General features: G+C 49.2%; 1 protein-coding gene across 1 annotated transcript; it reads left to right on the top strand.

Annotated features, from left to right (window-relative positions):
• Positions 1-8,372: 8,372 nt before the first annotated feature.
• On the top strand, positions 8,373-16,064 carry Prss41 (serine protease 41). The gene is given in 7 exon segments (NM_001135087.1): positions 8,373-8,457; positions 8,554-8,580; positions 8,666-8,698; positions 8,916-9,084; positions 9,800-10,080; positions 15,189-15,346; positions 15,684-16,064. Coding segments are annotated over 7 exon segments (975 nt in total). The 5' UTR covers positions 8,373-8,390; the 3' UTR covers positions 15,924-16,064.
• Positions 16,065-20,181: the final 4,117 nt, after the last annotated feature.

Genomic DNA, 20,181 nt, shown 5'->3' with positions numbered 1-20,181 from the left:
AGCTCCAAAAAAAAAAAAAAAGAAAGAAAGAAAGAAAGAAGAACTGGGAGCTGTGGCCTTGTCAGAGGAAGTGTGTCACTCGGGGTGGATGTCGAGGCTTCACTAGTCCACACCAGGCCAGTGTCTCTCAACCTGCTGCCCGTGGATCAGGATACAGAGCTCTCGGCTACTGCCCAGCACCATGCCTGCCTGTCCGCCACCATGACGATCATGTACTAACCCCCTGAAACGAAATGCTTTCTGTACTGGCAGGACAGCACACACTTGTAATCTGCCAGGGACGCAAAGACAGGTCATTGGAGCTTGCGGGCCAGCCAAACATTAACAGCAAGCCCCAGGCTCTACCGAGAGATTCTGTCTCAAAGTAAACAAACCGGGGTAGAGTTGGAGAGACGCTGAGCAGCTAAGAGCACTTGGGGCAATTGTGGAGGACCAAGCTTCGATTCCTAGAGCATGGCAGCTCACAATCATCTGTAACCTTAGTTCTGGGGGGGTCTGATGCCCTCTTCTGGCCTCTGTTGGTACTGCATGTATGTGGTGCACTTAGATCCATGCAGGTAAAACTCTCAAACACATAAAATAGAAATAAATAAATCTTTAAGGAAGGAAATAAGGAAGGGGGATAAATAAATAATGTATACAGCACGTACGCCTGTGCAAGTACACACACACACACACACACACACACACACATGGGGAGGGCTCAGAGAATTGCAAGATAAGATTTATAAAGGCCCTTCCTTGGGTTATAAAAGCAATTAGTGATCGCTGAGGGGAGGGAGTGTGTAGCTGGCAGAGCTGCCTGTATTCTGAGTCATCCTCTTCTCGTGTTCACTTCTGGTGATGCAGCTGCCTCTGAGTGACCCATGTTCTAACCAGTAGCCTCAATATCAATGCATTAGTGGGCTGAACCTCTTCTACATCTGCCACTGGTGTCCAGTCTGGAGGAATAGAGGGGGCTGGAGAGATGGCTCAGTAGTTAAGAGCACTGACTGCTCTCCCAGAGGTTCTGAGTACAATTCCCAGCAACCACATGGTGGCTCACAACCATCTATAATGGGATCCGATGCCCTGTTCTGGTGTGTCTGAAGACAGCTACAATGTACTATGATAAATAAATAAATAATATTTTTTAAAAGGGAGGGAGGGGAGGAGAGGGATTAGAAGGGGAGAGGAAGGGCAGGGAAGAATTAGGAAAAAGCAATTGCTCTGGAGAATTCCTCCAAGACCAAAGCCAGTGTCTACTCTGTTAATCTCAGGTCCTTAGGTCTCACGCCCATCCACAACCCTTTCTGTCTTCCCAGGTACCTAGTTCCTTGCTGGGTGCCATAGCAGTAAACCTCCCTGGGCCTCTGACGGATTTTACCAGGACGGCAGGGAGCCGTAGATCCCTCCTTCCCAGCCATGCCTACCAAGTTCCTCATTTCAGCAAGTGTTGCTCTGAATAATCAACACGCCATGCTTCTCCCTCGTCAGACCTCACCACCTGGGACGCTTCCCCTGACACAGACACTTGGTGTGTGCAGGCCGGCCTCCAACACACCCTGACTTGTGGTAGGATGGGGATCCTAGAGTCTGGCTTACCGTTCAGACTTTCCAAACCTTTTATTTTAGTTTAACACTTTTTTCCCTTAAAATCTATGCATTTTTGTGTGCTTGAATGTCTCTCTCGCATGTACAAGCATTGCTCGTGTGCCTGGTGCCTATGGCGGCCAGACAAGGATGCCAGATCCTCTCATAAGCTAGCGTGTGGGTACTGAGAACCTAACTCTGGGCTGCCACAAGGATAGCAAGTTCTCTCAGCCACTGAGCCGTCCCTATAACCCAACTAACACTTTTTGTCATGGAAAAAAAAATGTGTGTGCATGCATGTGTATATATTTGAGTATTTGAGTGTGTTGTGCATATATGTGTGGGGGTGAGGACACATGTGAATGCACACATATGTGGAGACCAGAGGTTGGCACTGGGTATCTCCCTCAATCACTCTCCACCTTCTTTTTGGAGACAGGTTCTTTCACTGTGTCTGGAGCGCACTGATTTAGCTAAACTGGCTGATCAGCAAAGTCCTGGGGATTCTCTTGTCTATGCCTCCAGCACTGGGATCATAGATGTAAGCCATCATACCCGCTTCTTAGGTGGGTGCTGGAGATCTGAATTAATCAGAGTTCTCAAAAAGAACTGATGATAATGATGATGATGGTGGTGGTGGTGGTGGTGGTGGTGGTGGTGGTGGTGGTGGTGGTGGTGATGGTGTGTGTGTGTGTGTGTGTGTGTTAAAAGAGGATTTATGGGGCTGGGGATTTAGCTCAGTGGTAGAGCGCTTACCTAGGAAGCGCAAGGCCCTGGGTTCGGTCCCCAGCTCCGAAAAAAAAAAAAAAGAACCAAAAAAAAAAAAAAAAAAAAAAAGAGGATTTATTAGAGTGGCTTACAGGCTTGTGGTCTGACTAGTTCAATAATTATTGTCTCTCAAAAGAAAGACCCAGAATCCTGCAGTTATTCCGTCCGTGAGGATGGACGTCTCAACTGGATTTCAGTCTACGTTGGCTTCCTGAAGAAGCATCAGCAAAGGAGCACAGCAGCACCGGGATCGATGAGCCTGCCACAGAGGACAAGCAGGCAAAGGCAAGAGCTTGTTCTTTCACGTCCTCTTCAGTAGGTGGCCATCGGAAGGTACGGCCCAGATTTCAGGGTTCATCCCTCCCACCCCAAGTGATCTAGGAAATTCCACACAGGGATGCCCAACTGTTTGGATTTTTGTTAACTCTAAATTTCACCACCGTATGGCCTGAGCCATCATCTGCCCGGGTTCTATTGTGGAAAACACTCATTACTCATTGCTACGGCAATACAAAGAGGCCCCAGGCCTGCCTCTGGACTCTGAGGTTGCACAACTTTCTTTCTCTCCAACACCTCAGCTCCACGGCCCTCACCTCTGCTTCTCTTAACCCTTTCCTCGTTAGCCAGGTCTGCCATACCATCCATCTCTTCTGCTAAAGTGTTTACCAGAAGTTACAGCTCACATTCCTGTCACACTTTTGATCTCATTGCTCTCACACGATGCGTGCAGGCACCTCTCCAGGGGTTCTAAGGGGAGCCGGGAGGGGTGCAGCCTTTAATCCCAGCACTCAGAGGCAGAGGCAGGTGGATCTCTGAGTTGGAGATTAGCCTGGTCTACAGAAAGTGTCCCAGGACAGCCTGAGGCTACACAGAGAAACCCTGTCTTGAAAAAAAAAAACCAAAATTTAAGAAAAACAAAGTCTTTCTAAGGGAAATTTAGGAGACCCACCCCAAAGGCTGTTTGTTCTCGGTTTTCTTTGTTCTTTTTTTCCCCTTTTTGTAATACCGGGAGTTGAACCGGGCCTTCTTTGTGCTAGACACATCTTCTACAGCTAATCCATCCTTAGATCTTTTGGTCGCTGTCCTAGTTTCTTTATGTTGCTGCGTGTTGGGAACCCAAAGGTCCCTGTGCTCACCAATAAGTACTAGAAAGATCAGGAATGTTAAGCACACAGGGTTGCCTCTTCAACAGAAGAGAGTGTCTTAGTTAGGGTTTCACTGCTCTGAAGAGACAACATGCCCACAGCAACTCTTATAAAGGACATTTAATTGGGGCTGGTGTACAGTTTCAGAGGTTTGATCCATTATCATCACGGTGGGAATCACGGTAGCATCCAGGCAGACGTGGTGCTGGAGGGAGCTGAGGGTTCTGCACCTTGATCTGCAGCAACAGGAGACTGTGTGTCACACTGGGCATAGCTTCAGCATAAGAGACCTCAAAGCCCACCCCCCACAGTGACACACTTCCTCCAACAAGACCACACCTACTCCAACAAGGCCACACCTACTCCAACAAGACCACACCTACTCCAACAAGGCCACACCTCCTAATAGTGCCACTCACGATGGGCCAGACATTCAAATACATGAGCCTACGAGGGGAGTGTCATACCTAATTAAACCACGCGGAGATGAATAACCCAGAAGGCAGCCTGTAGGGTTAGATTCTTTTCAAAACCTACTTTAATAAAGGTTCTTAAACACATCAACCTCCCACCAGAGGTAGGGACAAAGAAAATAGAAAATGGTGGTTGTGGACATGTTTAGAAATAGTTCTTTGGGGCGATTCCAATCTCCGTTGTCAGTAGTCCAGTCCAATGGCAAACGCCAAACACGAATCAGTAGCTGCAGCTCGATCCGGCAGAAATCGTGAGGCTCCAACAAATCGGCACAAGGCAAGAAGCAGCCAGAATCCCACCGGAAATTCTTTGGTGCATTTCTCTCTACACAGTCAGGACAAGCAGAGATCTGGGAAGACCTGCAGAGTGTTGCAGGGTGTACCAGTGCAAAAGTATCATTCACTGTCTGTCAGGTTTCTCTTATGCTCTTTCTAAACCCCACGCATCCTCCCAAGTGTCTGCTTCAGCAAAAATATCCTCTCATAAGACAGCTTCCAGGAAAAAATCACGTGACACAACTGAGTCTCCAGAAAAACCAGAAATTTCCACTTTAGTGGCCCATAGCCTAGATGACCCCTGTGATATCTGTAGGGCTGCACCAGATATGGCTCCCCCAGGCTCCCACAAGCAGGACTGGGGGTAGTTAATAGTCTGGGTGACCTCTGTGCCCTCAGTATGACTCAGACCACACCAGAGCCTCCCCAGGCCCTTAAGGTAACACATGTAGCCTATCTTCATGAGCTTATCTTCATGGAGGAAGTGACATATACCTTGAGAAGAGTTTCAGTGTAATTAGTTATGCCTCATTGTGCACACAGGATTGAGTTACACCGGGAAACCTCTATCCAAGTTGTGCTGTACTTGAATACGCCTGCAACGAACTGCCTGGCGTCAGACTCTAGAACCAACACTGGCTACTGAGTCCTGTCGAACTGATTTCCTTCTTACCTCTTGTGGCCTGGTGTGTGCAGAGCTCCCCACAACTGTGATTTAAAAAAAAAAAAGCCCTGACAAAAATAAGTTGGGAGGGCCTGAAAGATGGCAAGGGAGTAAAGACGCTTCCCACCAAGGCTGATGATCTGCGTTCAATCCCTGGAGCCCACGTGGTGGAAGGAGAGAGCCATCTTCTGAAAGGTGTCCTCTGAGCTCAACACTCCTGCTATGGCACACAAGCGCCAACACACACACACACACATACACGCACACACACACACACACACACGCACACACACAACACACACACAACACACTCACACACAACACACACACACAACACGCACACACAACACACACAACACACACACAACACACACACAACACACACAACACACACACATACACGCACACACACACACACACATGCACACGCACACGCACACACACACCAAATAAATCGTTTTTAAAAAAATTTTAGAAGTCAGACAGAAAGCCAGGTGTGGTGGCACATGCCTTTAATCTCAGGAGACAGAGGCAGACAGATCTCTGTGAGGTCAAGGCCAGCCTGGTCTACAGATCAAGTTCCAGGACAGCCAGGGCTGTTACAGAGAGGCCCTGTCTCAAAAAGAAAGGAGGAGGAAGAGGAAGAGAAGGGGGAGGAAGAAGAAGGAGGAGGAGGAAGAGGAAGAAGAGGAGGAAGGAAGGAAGGAAGGAAGAAGAAGAAAGAAGAAAAAGCCACCAATGCCAGACACACGATGCACACTTTTAGTCCCAGCAGTTAGGAGGCAGAGGAAGGCTGATCTCTGGGAGGTCAAGGCCATCTTGGTCTATAAATTGAGTTCCAGGACAGACAGAGCATATGGAGAAACCCTGCCTCAAGATAGCAAAATACTATTTTAAACTTCCTTTATTTTATATGTATGAGTGCTGTGTTTGGATGCCTGTCTGTGCAGCACCTGTGTGCTTGGTGCTGTGGAGGTCAGAAGATGGCATTAGATCCCTAGAAGTGGAGTTATGGACAGTCATGATCTGTCTTATGGGTACAGGGGACTGAACTGAGGTTCTCTGCAAGAATATCAAGTACTCTTAACCGCTGGGCCTTCTCTCCAAAATAACTCTTTTAAAAAATTAATTAGGGGGGCTGGAGCGATGGCTCAGCGGTTAAGCACTGACTGCTCTTCCAGAGGTCCTGAGTTCAATTCCCAGCAACCACATGGTGGCTCACAACCACCTGTAATGGTGTCTGATGCCCTCTTCTGGTGTGTCTGAAGACAGCCACAGTGTACTCGTATACATAAAAAAATAAATAAACCTTAAACAAACAAACAATAAATAAGGCCATGTGTGATGATGCACACCTTTTTTTTTTTTTGGTCTTTTTTTTTTTCCGGAGCTGGGGACCGAACCCAGGGCCTTGTGCTTGCTAGGCAAGCACTGTACCACTGATGCACACTTTTAATCCCAGCACTTGGGTGGCAGAGGCAAGTAGATCTTTATGAGTTCAAGGCCAGCCTGGTCTACATAATGAGTTCTGGGGCTATGTTGAGAGACTCTACCTCCAAAATAAATAAATAAATAAATAAATAAATAAATAAATAAATAAGAGAAGAAAGGTTTATTTTGGGGGTTGGGGATTTAGCTCAGTGGTAGAGTGCTTGCCTAGCAAGCGCAAGGCCCTGGGTTTGGTCCCCAGCTCCGGAAAAAAAGAAAAGGAAAAAAAAAAAAAGAAAGGTTTATTTTGGCTCATAGCCCCAGGTTACAGTGCATCACTACAGGAAATCGCAGGGGCAGGAGCTCAAGGCAGCTGCTCACTCTGTATCCACTAGAAGACGCTGAGAGTAATCAGCTCTTTGCTCGCCCCCTCTCTCCTTTGCATTCAGCTCAGCATCCAGCCCCTGAGGTAGGTGACCCCTGAGGGTGTTCTGGTTAGTGTTGTCAACTTGACATGCTAAGTCACCTGGAAGGAGAAACCTCACCTGAGAGACTGCTACCATCCAACGGGCCTGCGGGCATAACTGTTGGGCTTTCTAAGGAAGAGTCAGCCCATGGTGGGCAGCATCACCCCTAGGCAGGTGGTCCTGGAGTGTTGAGGAAAGAGGCTGAACAAGCCTGGGTGAGCAAACCAGTAAGCAGCACTCCTCCATAGCTTCCGTTTCAGTTCCTGCCTCCAGATTTCTGCCCTGGCTTCTTTTGGGGGTGAACGGTCACCTGTAAGCCGAATACATCCTCCTTGTACCCACCGCTCATACCAGGCTACTTTTGGTCATGGCGTTTATCACGGCCACAAAGTGAACTATGACAGTGGCCTTCCCATTTCAGTCAAGCCAACTGAGAAGATCTCTCACAGGTCTGCCGATGTAGATAGCCCTCATTGAGACTCCCCTCCCACGTGATTTGTGATCCCAAATCCTGCAAGCTAAGGGCTGAAATTAGCCATCACAGTTATCCAGTGACGGGCACAAAAACCAGGACCCTGGTGCAGCTAAGCAAGCGTCTTACCACTGAGGAGCAACTCCAGCCCTCGGTTCAGCCTTCTCGATAGATAGGTCCTTCTGGTGCCCGTGGACAGGTCTTCATTCTTGGTTGTTGCTCAGTGCTGGGCTAACTTCCTGAGAGTCAAGGGAGGACTGGGAGAACGAAGTATTCTCCATTAGTCTGATCTGATTTTGATAGGTGTCCTTTACTGTATAAACCTTGACCGTGAACATATCATGTCCTCTGTGTTCCGTAAGAACTTCTAACCAGTTATGGAGCCAGAGGGTTTTGGTGTGGATGTCCGGCTGACTGTGCATTCAAAGCTGATGGCTGATGAGCCAGCATGGTTTATAGGTCCTCACATGACCCCGTACAAAGGGTAAGAGTATCTAGTGATCACCATATAATGTGTAGGGCTCATTGCAATGGTAGCAGACAGAGTATAGGGCTCTAAGCTCTGTCTGTCCTCAAGTAGGGCCACCCTTTGTTCAGTGTGCCCAGCAAAAGTCCATCACCTTTTTAAAGATTCATTTATTTTATGTATATGTCTTCAGACACATCAGAAGAGAGCATCAGATCTCATTACTAATGGTCGTGAGCCACCATGTGGTTGCTGGGAATTGAACTCAGGACCTCTGGAAGAGCAGTCAGTGCTCTTTAAGAGCTGAGCCATCTCTCCAGCACCCAAAGTCATCACTGTTTGTAACACAAGCCAGCATACCCTAAGGCCTGTTCATGAGCTTTTCCTAGGAGTGCTGGCTAGGGGCCAGTGCCTTGGTCCTACAGAAAGCTGTCAGTACACAAGAGAGAAGGCATCCAGCTCCTGGGCTCTGACACGGAAAAAAGATGGTTGTGGTTCATCGACCTATACACCGCATGAAAGAGTGTGCTGTCTCAAGTCAAGCTGGGAGAAAGGTGGCCGAGCCAAGCTCCTACTCTGGGGCTTCTCCCCTAGGGGGCGCCACTGAACCTTTAGCGGCTGGACGTTAAAGCTGGGCACCGGTCTTTAGAGAGGCCGCCATGGGTGTACAGGGCCCAATGCTGCTACTGCTGCTGCTGGTGGTGTGCGTGATGCTGGGGGAGCCTGGTGAGCTAAGGAGATTCATCCACCAGACTGGGGGGTGATGGGGGATTGTGGGAAACTTGGAAGCTCATTGAAGCTCGCCCTCTCACTTCCACCCAGGATCGCGTGAAGAAAACCAGGCGGCAGGTAAGGAACTGTAGTCCCTGTGAGAAAACCCTAGAGAGGCCAGGCATGAGGAGGTCGCCTCATCTTCTCTACTCCTCCCCCACAGGCCTCAAGAATACAGACATCAAGCTTCTCTCAAGTGACTGATGGGCTCTGTGGACGGCTGGGTGTCTGCGAACCACGTGGGAAGGGTTCCTGCGCCATCTCCTGGCTCTTCAACAAAACGCCGGGATATTGGAGGGGGGCGGGGGTACGGTCGTATGGTGCTCCCCAGCTCCTCCCATAAACATGTACCCTAGGGGACCCTACGGGCCTTCCTCAGCTGCTCAGCCTTGTGTCTTATTTGTCTGTCCCAGTGCCGTGTGGCCGCCGGAATGACATTCGGTCCCGGATAGTGGGCGGGATAGAATCCGTGCGAGGGCGCTGGCCGTGGCAGGCCAGCCTGCGTTTGAGGAAGTTCCACCGCTGCGGAGGGAGCCTTCTCAGCCACCGATGGGTGCTTACTGCTGCACACTGCTTTAGAAAGTGAGTTTGGGATGGCTGGAACCGGATGGGGCAGCCTCCTGATACCCTGAGCTCCAAAATGAGCTGCAGCTGTTTACAATCAAATAATCTTCCCGGTCTCGTTCCACCTTCCCTTGGAGGCAGATTCTATCTAGGCCCACACCAACGTTGGTTGGTTGGTTGGTTGGTTGGTTGGTTGGTTGGTTGGTTGGTTGGTTGGTTGGTTGGTTGGTCGGTCGGTTTTGAGTCCCAAGTTGGCCTTGAACTTTTTACTTAGCAGAGGATGACTTTGAACTTCTGATCCTCTTGCCTCTACCTCCTGGCATGCAACGATCACACACGTGCCGGAGTCTATACAATGTCCCCGGGGTCAAACCCAGGGATTCACTCGTGCTAAGCAAACACTCCAGAATTATATCCCCAACCCCATACCAGATATCCACTCTATCCTGTCAGGCCCCACCGTAGCCTCTCCAGCTTTTGATTCATCTTTGCACTGCACAGGTTCCTTAGAGAAGCCCAGTGTCCTTAAGAAGTGACCAGACTGCTGGAGACTGTGGTCTTCATGTTTCTCTCCTCGGAGTGACAGGAGAAGGGTTATGCCCTGCCTAGGCTCTGTTCCTACAAAGGGGATCTCAGCAAATAAACAGCGCTGGCCCCTCACACAGAGACCCAGTGGGCTCAGGCGGGCAGCAGGCCTCCTGAGGGTCCTGATCACTTTCTCCTTCCCTGCCAGGTTCCTTGATCCAAAAAAGTGGACGGTCCAGCTTGGGCAGCTGACCTCCAAGCCTTCTTTCTGGAACAGGGAGGCCTTCTCTGGCCGGTACAGGGTAAAGGACATCATCATAAACTCCGAAGACAAACTGAAGTACCATGACCTCGCCCTGCTGAGGCTGGCCTCCTCGGTCACCTACAACAAGTTCATCCAGCCTGTCTGTGTGCTGCCTTCCGCCTCCATGTCCCAGCACCAGCCCCGGTGCTGGGTGACCGGCTGGGGAGCCCTCCAGGAGGATTTGAGTGAGATTAGCAACAGAGGGTGGGCATGTGGGTGCGCTATCTCTGCCCTCCGTTTCAGCCACAGCAGGCCCTGAAGCTCTACTCTGTCTGGCTCCTGGAGCTCTGAGAGCCTCCTGTCTTCCTGTTCACCCCACCTCCCACCCCTATTGCTTCTCACCGTGTTCCCACCTGCAAGGAGCTAGCTCCCTTCTATTCTAGAGCAGGTGTCCGGCAGTGGCCAGATACGCAGGAGAAGGGCTCAGCCAGGCTTGCATTCCTCAGCTAGCTGGAATGAGAGCTTAAGGCCTTCTGAGGACGGTCTCCTTGACACTGATTTAATTTACAAGCCCCCAAACTATGAACGTGAACAGTGTTGAAATCACACATTGTAACACTCCCGTGAAACTGTCACCATTATCATACCTCTAAGTCCTCACTAGGTGACAATTTAACCTCCAAGATCAGGCGTGTTCAGAGTGGTGAGGCCATAGGCTGTCACCTCTGTCTATTTACAACATTTTCGTCATTTCAAGGAGAAAGCTGCCAGCCCGGGCGACAGAGCGAGTTCCAAGACTACAGAAATAGAAATCCTGTCTTGGGAAACAAAACAAAACTTCAGTGGGCACTGTGGTGTAATCCCAGCACTTGGGAAGGGAAGGCAGAAAGGTCTGGAGTTCACGTCTGTCCTAGACTCCATATCCTGGACTCCATAACAAGTTTGAAACCAGCCTGGACTACTTGTAGCCTTGTCTCAAAAACAAACAAACAACACCACACAACTCAAGAAAACTTCATACCCTCCGCCATTTCCCTCAATCTCATTTCCCTAGATTCCATAGCCCTCGGCAGCTCAGACCTGCTTTCTGTCTCCTTGAAGGCTCTGCTACACAAGTACACAAGTACAGTCAGAGAAAAGTGGCCTTTTCTATTGGGATTCTTAAATGTAACCCAGTGTCCTCAATGTTGCCCCCTTGTGGTCTTAACGGGAACTGCTTCCCTTTAAATAGTAATTCACATACAATTAAGGAACCCTACAAAAAGAGTGTGCTCCGCCCCATTCAGTGTGTTCACAATACTGTTCAACCAGGGACCTTCATTCCCACCCGGTCTTTACTCCTCCCTACAGACCCTGATAACCCACGACCCAGCTTTCTGAGCATGGAACCATCATTTTCTGCCCATAAATGAAATACAGTTTGTGGTCCTGTGGGTCTGACTTCGTTCACATATCACCCCATCTTTAAGATTTAGCCTTTTTTCTTTCCAGCTTGAATGCCTTTATTCCTTTCTTTTAAAAAAAATGATATTCATCTACTCTGTGTGCATGGGCGTTGTGTGTTTGGTATGTGTGTATGAGTGTATATGTGTGTGCATGTGTATTGTGTATATATGTTATATTGTGTGCTGTATGTGTGCATTTGTGTCATGTGTATTACATGTGTGTGCATGTGTGTGCGTGTGTGTGTGTGAGAGAGAGAGAGAGAGAGAGAGAGAGAGAGAGAGAGAGAGAGAGAGAGAACAATTTACAAAAGAAGTTGGTTCTCTTCTTCCATTATGTGGCCTGGGGATTGAACTTGGCTTAGCCTCTGACCACTGAGCCATCTGCCTAGCCCTTATTTCTCGTTCTTACCTAATTGCTCTGGTAGAACTTCCAGGATACGTGCACAAGAAGGAGGCATGCCCCCCTCATTATTACTCTAGAGCGTAAGCTTTCTCTTTTCCACCATGAAGCACAATTAAGCTGTGGCTTTGTGGAGGTGATCTCCTTTGGCTCTTAGCTGGCTTGGTACTTTTATGAAAAAGCAGGGAATTGGGGGGGGGGGGAAATGGTGAGGGGAGTGTATGTGCCTTTTCATGTGTATGTGCGGGTCCAGGTCCATGAGTATTACAAGTGTGTGTGCACGTGTGTATAGAGGTTAGAGGTCAACCTTTGGGCATCTTCCTCAAATGTTCTCCACCTCAGTTTCTTTTTTTTTTTTTTTTCCTCGGAGCTGGGGACCGAACCCATGGCCTTGCGCTTGCTAGGCAAGCGCTCTACCACTGACCTAAATACCCACCCCTCCACCTCAGTTTCTATGTGTGTCTATTTTACACACTAATAAATATGCACACACAAAGCATGCATACATAAAGACATAGTTTTAAACTTTATTTGGGGAGGAGTGCGTGCATACAACAGCATGCATGTGGAGGTCGGAGGACAAGTAGCAGGAATCAGTTCTCTCCTGTTACCTTGTGGGCTCTGGGAATAGAACCTAGGACGTCAGGCTCAGCAGTAAACGCCTTTACCAGATAAGCCATCTCAATGGTCCCACACTGGGTTTGGTTTGGTTTTTTTGAATTAGAGTCTCTCTGTACCATGAACGAACCAACATTGCTGGGCTGGCACCCGGTGAACCAGAGAGACTCTCCTGTCCTTTTCTGTCCCCGCCAGCACTGAGATTACAGGCCCAGGAGCCAAGCCTGGCTATTGAACCCCGCTGCTTTGTTAATGGAAGACTGTAGAACTTGATCAAATGCTTTCTCTGCATTGGTGGGGACTGGCTTTTCTTCTGCTGATAAGTGTCTCTGCTGTGCTGATTTCCCATGCAGCCTTCCCACCGATCTCCTGTACGACGGTCCCTTGTACACACAGCCTTTTCCTGCACTCATGGACTCATTGCCACATGCTGAGATGTTTTTGTATTTTTTATTACTTATTTCTTTTTAATTATTTATTTGTTGAGATAGGTTCTCTACACACCCCTGGGTGTCCTGGAATTCACTATGTAGACCAGGCTAGCCTTAAACTCACAGAGATTCTCCTGCCTCTACCTCTCTAGTACTAGGTGGAGTTTAAGGCATGCCCCACCATCACCACCTGGCTTCAGGATATGCATAAGGGGTCCTGAGTTCTGGTTTTCGTTTTGGCTTTTATGTTTGTCTGGCTTCAGCCCTTGGATCTCACTGGCCGGGTGTGTAAATCAGGAGATGTTTCTCTGGTCTGTTGTTAGGGAGAGTTCAGGAAGGATCACAGATCTTTTTTTCTTTGCATGTTGGTAGATTCAACAGTGACACCACCAACCGCTCCCCGGGGAACTTTCCTTTGTCAGGAAATCTTGATTGCTGATCCTATGTCTTTGTTTATTATGGCGCTATCTTGAGTCTGTTTAATAGTGTATGAGATTCCTGGGGTTTTTCTGTGCCACCTTGGTGGGCAGGTGATCTAATTTGTTGGAGTACGATTCTCGCTCAGATTTCCTGGTTGTACCTTCTGTCTTTGTTACTGTTCTTATGAAGTAGAGTTGTGGCGTTACAATATTGTGATAGACATTTTAAGCATGATGGGTAAGAGGGAGATGCTCAGAAAGACTGATTCAAGCACTGGTGTGGGCTGACATGTGGATGAAGAGGTTTGCTGCCAAGCCTAGTGATCTGAGTTCAATCCCCAGGTCCCACTTCATGGGCAGAGTGCTGAGATTAAAGGTGTGTGCCATCTCCATTCAGCCTGCCAGCTCTGGGTTTATTTGCACGTCCTTTCCGTTTCTTTAGATGTAAGGGGAAGTTGTTGATTTGTGGGTTTCCTCTTTGCTAATGTAAGTATTGGCAGTTTCCAGTTTCTGCCAAACACTGCTTTTGTAATGTCTCATAAGTTTTGGGATGTGGTATGATAATTTTTTTTTTCTTGCTTGCTTTGTTTTTGGGGTTGGGTCTTGAATAGCCCAGGCTGATCCCAAACTTTCTACATCCTAGCTGAGAATAGCTTTGAATAGCTCGGACCACCCTCTTGTTTTTCTTGTTGCTACTGCAGCATAGCGCACCCAAGACAGGCCAGCCCATGAGTTCCTGTGCAGTTTTCCGGTCTCTGCTTCCCATCATGAAGTGCGTTGCTGGGGTTACAGATGCACAACTTGGGGGCTAGAGAGATGGCTCAGTGGTTAAAGCCACTGACTGCTCTTCCAGAGGTTCTAAGTTCAAGTCCCAGCAACCACATGGTGACTCACAACTATCAGTAATGGGATCTGATGCACTTCTGTTGTGTCTGAAGAGAGCGGCAGTGTACTCACATCCATAAGATAAATAAATCTAGAAAGAAAGAAAGAAAGAAAGGAAGAAAGAAAGAAAGAAAGAAGAAAGAGAACAGATTCGCACCTCCACGCCTGGTGTTCCCTTGGGTTCTGTGGACTGAACTCAGGCAATCAGGTATCCGTGAAGCTTGAACTCTGATCCTTGGGTTTGTACTGCAAGTGCTTTTTTACCCATGAGCCCATCCTATTGTCCCTGAGAATATTTTTTTAAAGATGTATTTATTTATTTTATTTATATGAGTACACTGTAGCTGTCTTCAGACACACCAGAAGAGGGTGTCAGAGCTCATTACAGATGGTTGTGAGCCACCATGTGGTTGCTGGGAATTGAACTCAGAACCTCTGGAAGAGCAGTCAGTGTTCTTAACCGTTGAGCCATCATCTCTCCGAGAATATTTCTTAAATATTCATCTTATTTTAGTGTGTGTGTGTGTGTGTGTGTGTGTGTGTGTGTGTGCATGTGTGCTCACCTGAGTGGGGGTGTGTGTATCTGAGTGTGTGTGTGTGTGTGTGTGTGTGTATACGTGTGCGCTTGTGCATACATGTCAGAAGAGGCACCCATCAAAATATTTCCCATGGAAATAGACAACTGTAAGTCTTCATGTGGGTTCTGGGGCCTAAACCTGGGTCCCCTGCAATGGCAGTAAGTGCTCTTACCAGCTTTCCAGCCCCAACCCTGAGAACATTTTAAAGACAATGTTTTCCTTTGTAGTCCAGGCTGGCCTCAAACTCACAACCCTGTCACCTCCGTGCTGAGAATCCAGGCACTCACCACGAAGCTGGTGAATTTGGGGATCTCCATCTTGGGATCCTGTGTCTCTGAACCGTCTCAGCATCCCTAAACCCTCTCTGCCTGCGCTCCGGCACGGGACTCTCTCCACTGGCACGCTCAGGAGCTAGCCCTTCCAGCACAGACATGGAGGAATTGGGTGACTCAGGGAACTGCACTGTCCATGGTGTGGGGAGACCAGCAGGGGACACCACCATCACGGAAGCTATGTCCTCTTGTCCTAGGGAGTAGAGGAGACCATAATACTGTGCTCTGTCTCTCCCTGCCCCAAGAGCCCCTGCCACCACCCTATCACCTCCGAGAAGTACAGGTTACCGTCCTAAACCTCAGCAGATGCCAGGAACTCTTCAGCTTTGCCTCCCGATACCACTTGATCACCAGGGATGTGTTCTGTGCCGGTGCGGAGGATGGGAGCGCCGACACCTGCAGTGTGAGTATGCCTGCCCGCTCTGAGGAAGCCTCCCTCTCCCTCACTGCAGGCTGGGAGAGTTCTCTCCAGGTCTGCCATCAGCCTGCCTTTGCTTCATCTGCGAGAAATCACTAATAGCCTTTAATTACCCAGCCTATAAACCTACCTCTCATTTCCCCCTTACGATATTTCTCTCCATCGTCCCTGAGACCCTCAGATGTAGAAACCACGGCCCTGCTTTCCTGATGAAGAGGCAGAGGCTCTGTGCTGCCAGGAGGAGACCTCGAGCAGTCTTCTACCCCACAGCGTTCCCTGTCCCCGTGGCCTCTTCCCCAACCCCACCCGTGCTGCTCCTCAGGGTGACTCAGGAGGACCTTTGGTCTGCAACATGGATGGTCTGTGGTATCAGATTGGAATCGTGAGCCGGGGAGTAGGCTGTGGGCGGCCCAAACTGCCTGGCATCTACACCAACGTCAGCCATCACTACGACTGGATTAAGACCATGATGATCCTCAATGGTGCAGTCAGGCATGACCTGGCCCTGCCATTGCTGTTCTTCACTCCACTCCAGGCTCCCTGGCTCCTGAGGCCCACCTGAGCCCATGAGGCTGCAGCTTTGGGCCTAAAGCACCATTGCACTCTCTGCAGCCCCAGGACATTGAGTCTAGGGTAGGGATGTCCTGCTTCCCCAAGCTCTTGTCTTGTCTTCTTTGCCAATAAACTCGTTGTGCATATCTGAGCTGATGCTTTGTCAAACATTATGGAGACCTTGTGACTTCCGGGACACTTCCCTGTGTTCACCTGGAGTAATCTAGCCCAGGGCCCACGATGACTTATCGGGGCTTTGTTTGCAGACAGCCCACTGTCGGTGACAGCGGAGTGTGGACAGAAGCCCCCACTCCACGGGAAGCTGAGGTTCCTGACTAGGTGCAGAACAGACTTTTGGGATAAACTGGTATCTATTTAAGAGTTTCTGCCGCTGTGGTAAAACACCACAGCCAAGCCCAGCGGCGGTGGCTCACGCCTTTAACTCCAGCACTCAGAGGCAAATAGATCTCTGAGTTTGAGGTCAGCCTGGTGTACAGAGCGAGTTCCAGGACAGCCAGGGCTGCACAGAGAAAGCACACACAGGTCATACTCCATCACTGAGGGAAGTGAGGGCAGGAACTCAAGGCAGGGACATGGAGGTAGAGAGCGCGGAGGAAGCTCACTCCTCATAGCCTGCTTCCTCATAAAACCCAGGACCACCCACCCGAGGATGGTGCTGCCAACAGTGACATATGCCCTCCCATCTCAGTCACTCACCAAGACAATACCCACCAGACTGTGCACAAGCAAATTTGGTGTGTGTTGTTTGGTTGTTTGGTTATTCAGGACAGAGCATGCTGTGTCCCGGAACACACATTCCATGGACCAGGCTGGCCTTCAACTCTAAGATCCTTGCCTGCCTCTGCCTCCCTAGTGCTGGGATTAAAGTATGCCTAGCCAGCCAGGCATGGCGGCATATACCCTTAATCCCAAGACTCTGGAAGCAGAGGTAGGTAGATCTCTGTAATTTCAAGCCTGGCCTTGTCACAAAGTGAACGACAGAGGAACCCTGTCTTGAAAGAACAAAAACAGGCTGGAGAGATGATGGCTCAGTGGCTAAGAGCACTGGCTGCTCTTCCAGAGGTCCTGAGTTCAATTCCCAGCAACCACATGGTGGCTCACAACCATCAGTAATGGGATCTGATGCCCTCATCTGATGTGTCTGAAGATAGTGACAGTCTACTCACATACATTAAATGAATAAATTTTGGGTTGGGAATTTAGCTCAGTGGTAGAGCGCTTGCTTAGCAAGCGCAAGGCCCTGGGTTCGGTCCCCAGCTCTGGAAAAAAAAAAGAAGAATAAATTTGGGGGGGCAGGGCTAGTCAAATCTTATAGAGGCATTCTCTCAATTAATCTTCCTTCTTACCAGATAGGTCTAGGTTTGTGTCAACTTGCAACTTGACGGAAGCCAATCATCCTAGCATAGTAAGAAGCAGAATGGGAGTTTATTAAGAAGGTTTAACAGATTTCTGCAGAGGAATGTCCTGGCTTCATTTCTGTTGCTATGATAGACTACCCCACAAGGTGTTAGGGTCCAGGAGTCACCCCACAAGCCACCAGAACAGCGATCTCAGTTTTAAAGGGACAGCTTATTGAACACACATTCCATGCTGATCAGCCAGGGCAACAAGCTCAGGGCCAGCTCTAAAGGCAAAGACCACAGTGCGCTCATTCATTCACAGATACAGGGGAGCTGTAAGGTAGTCGGTCTTTTTTCCTTGTTTCCTTAGAAATCCAGACCTAACAGTTCAAGCTGACCCCTAGCTTGCTTGCTTGGTCTTGAGTGAGGACTGCAGCTGGGGAATGCAGCAGGTTATAGAGATGGCTCAGTGGTTAAGAGCACTGACTGCTCTTCCAAAGGACCTGAGTTCAAATCCCAGCAACCACATGGTGGCTCACTTCTGGTATGTCTGATGCCCTCTTCTGGTGTGTCTGAAGATAGTTACAGTGTACTTACATATAATAATAAAAAAAAAAAAAGTACTGACTGCTCTTCCTAAAGGACCTGAGTTCAAATCCCAGCAACAACATGGTGGCTCAAAACGATTTGTGAGATCCGATGCCCTCTTGTGGTGTGTCTGAAGACAGCTACAGTGTGCTCATACTTAATAAAGAAATAAATCTTGGGGCTGGGGATTTAGCTCAGTGGTAGAGCGCTTACCTAGGAAGCGCAAGGCCCTGGGTTCGGTCCCCAGCTCCGAAAAAAAAAGAACCAAAAAAAAAAAAAAAAAAAAAAAAGAAATAAATCTTTTTTTAAAAAAAAAAAAAAAGCTTATGTCAGTGCAGGCGCCGACAGGGGGAATCACTAAAACTTCCCTAGCACTACCCGACCACTGCCCAGCTAATAGGTGGCGTCCAGAAGATGGGAGAAACCAGTCAGACTCCAGGGAGAGGCCTACCTTTTCTTTGCTTTGTGTCTAACTTTCTTTGTTTTTCTATCCTGCCTCAGACCCTCTCCTGTTAAAGCACCATGAACAGTGACTTATGGAGTGTTGGTTGTGCCTCCAGGCTGTTGGAAGGCTGAGAAGCCTGGGATGGGGAGTGATGGGAAGAACTCCTACCATAACCCACACCTAGTGTACCCCATCACACCAGTACAACTGAGTGCCTCACACCAGTCCCACACCTGAGTGCCTCACAGCAGTACCACACGCCCCTGCTCTCACCATGGCCTGTGCAATGCGTCTTAGGGTCTTAGGATCAGGGCTTAGCTGCGTGTTAGTTTATTGGGAATGCAAGCCCAGGTAGAGCAGGATGCATGTTGTTGCACGTTGTTTCTTCCCACTATGATAAGACTGAGTCTAACAGGGAGACGGGCTTAGCACACAGTCTGTGCCTCCGCTTGGATTGGGTTTGGGGGTGCTCTTCTTTCTCCCAAGGTTCAGAGGTGTCAGACTTTCCCCTGAACTGAGTCACACTCTCGGACAGAACTCCTCTCCTTGCTCCGTGCATCCCATTTCCCATTTCTTCCAGCCTTGCTACTTCACTCCAGACTGCACCTGTGCCAGATGGGGTGCCCACCCCAAAGTTTCGCCCTTGACCCCAGCGCTCCTCTCAGGCCACTCCAAGCCCCACTAGTGCGTAATCTTTCTAACAGCCACGGACACTGCATTGGGGGCTCTCAGACTCACCTTCTAGGGGCAGCCCGACCTGGAGCAACAGAAGGTCCCTGAAGTTCGAGGAGGATGGGAGAGTTCGTCTTCCATTCTTCCTGCAGTTTTATAGAATTGGCCATGTGTCTGGCATTGCTCCAAACTCCATGCCCCACGGCTCACCCAGCTAATCTTCACAACACCCAAGTGCTTGGCTTTATAGATGAGAAAAGTGAGGTGTGACGGAGGTTGAGTAACTCTATCAAGGGCTCAGTATTGGAGGGAGGACAGGCCAAGGCCAAACTCCAGAGAGCTGAGCCAGTGGGATCAACTGATACTACCTGATACTACCATCACCACCCGCCCTCTGCTCCTCCTCCTCCTCCCCCTCCTCCTCTTTCTCCCCCTCCTCCCCCTTCTCCTCCTCCTGCTCCTCCTCCTCCCCCTCCTCCCCCTCCTCCCTTCTCCTCCCCCTCCTCCTCCCCCCACATCTTTCTCTGTGTTTCTGGGGGTCAAATCCAGGGCCTCAAATAAGCAAGGGCTCTACCACTGAGCTAAATCCCCAACCCCTTAAATGTGGGTCTTAAGTTTGGTCTTTGGCCGTGGACAGCAGAAGCCAAGTCTGAAGGCTGGCTTCCTCCCTGTATCCAAGCACTGAACCACAATAGAGTCCTCTCGTCTTCGTATCTCTCCATCTTGCCTCAGCCTGTTCTCTTGCTCAGCCTTTTCTCCTTGGTCCCAGTTCTTCAATACCAGCCCTGTACTGAGCACAGTTCTGCCCATTGGGAACTCTCTTAGAATGAATGTATCCTTTCCTTCACTGGCTTTTCATGACTATAACGAAATACCAGGAGCAGGCTAACCTTATAAAGAAAAGAGGTCTCTTATCTCATCATTTTATAGATCCAAAGTCATGGCATCAGCTCAGTTCTAGTGTTCCTTGCTCTATCCTGGACATCCACAAACCAAAGAGTACAATACACTAACTATATCCCTGATAGGGCATAGTGCTATTTGTGGCCAAGGTGTTGTGGCAATTTGAAATTGGTCATTCTCCACTCCAAGCTCATATTGACCTAAAATCCTGGCTGTTCTGGTTGGGCTCCATGTGCAGTCAGCCGCAGGCCTGAGATCTAGAGTGTGGGTCTGGGGTCTGAGCGCCCATGTGAGGTCAG

This window comes from Rattus norvegicus, chromosome 10, assembly GCF_021556685.1.
Source record: "Rattus norvegicus strain SHRSP/BbbUtx chromosome 10, alternate assembly SHRSP_T2T, whole genome shotgun sequence".
Taxonomy (NCBI): Eukaryota; Metazoa; Chordata; class Mammalia; order Rodentia; family Muridae; genus Rattus; species Rattus norvegicus.
The sequence above is the reverse complement of the archived record's forward strand: the minus strand, read 5'-3'. Positions and strand labels throughout refer to the sequence as shown.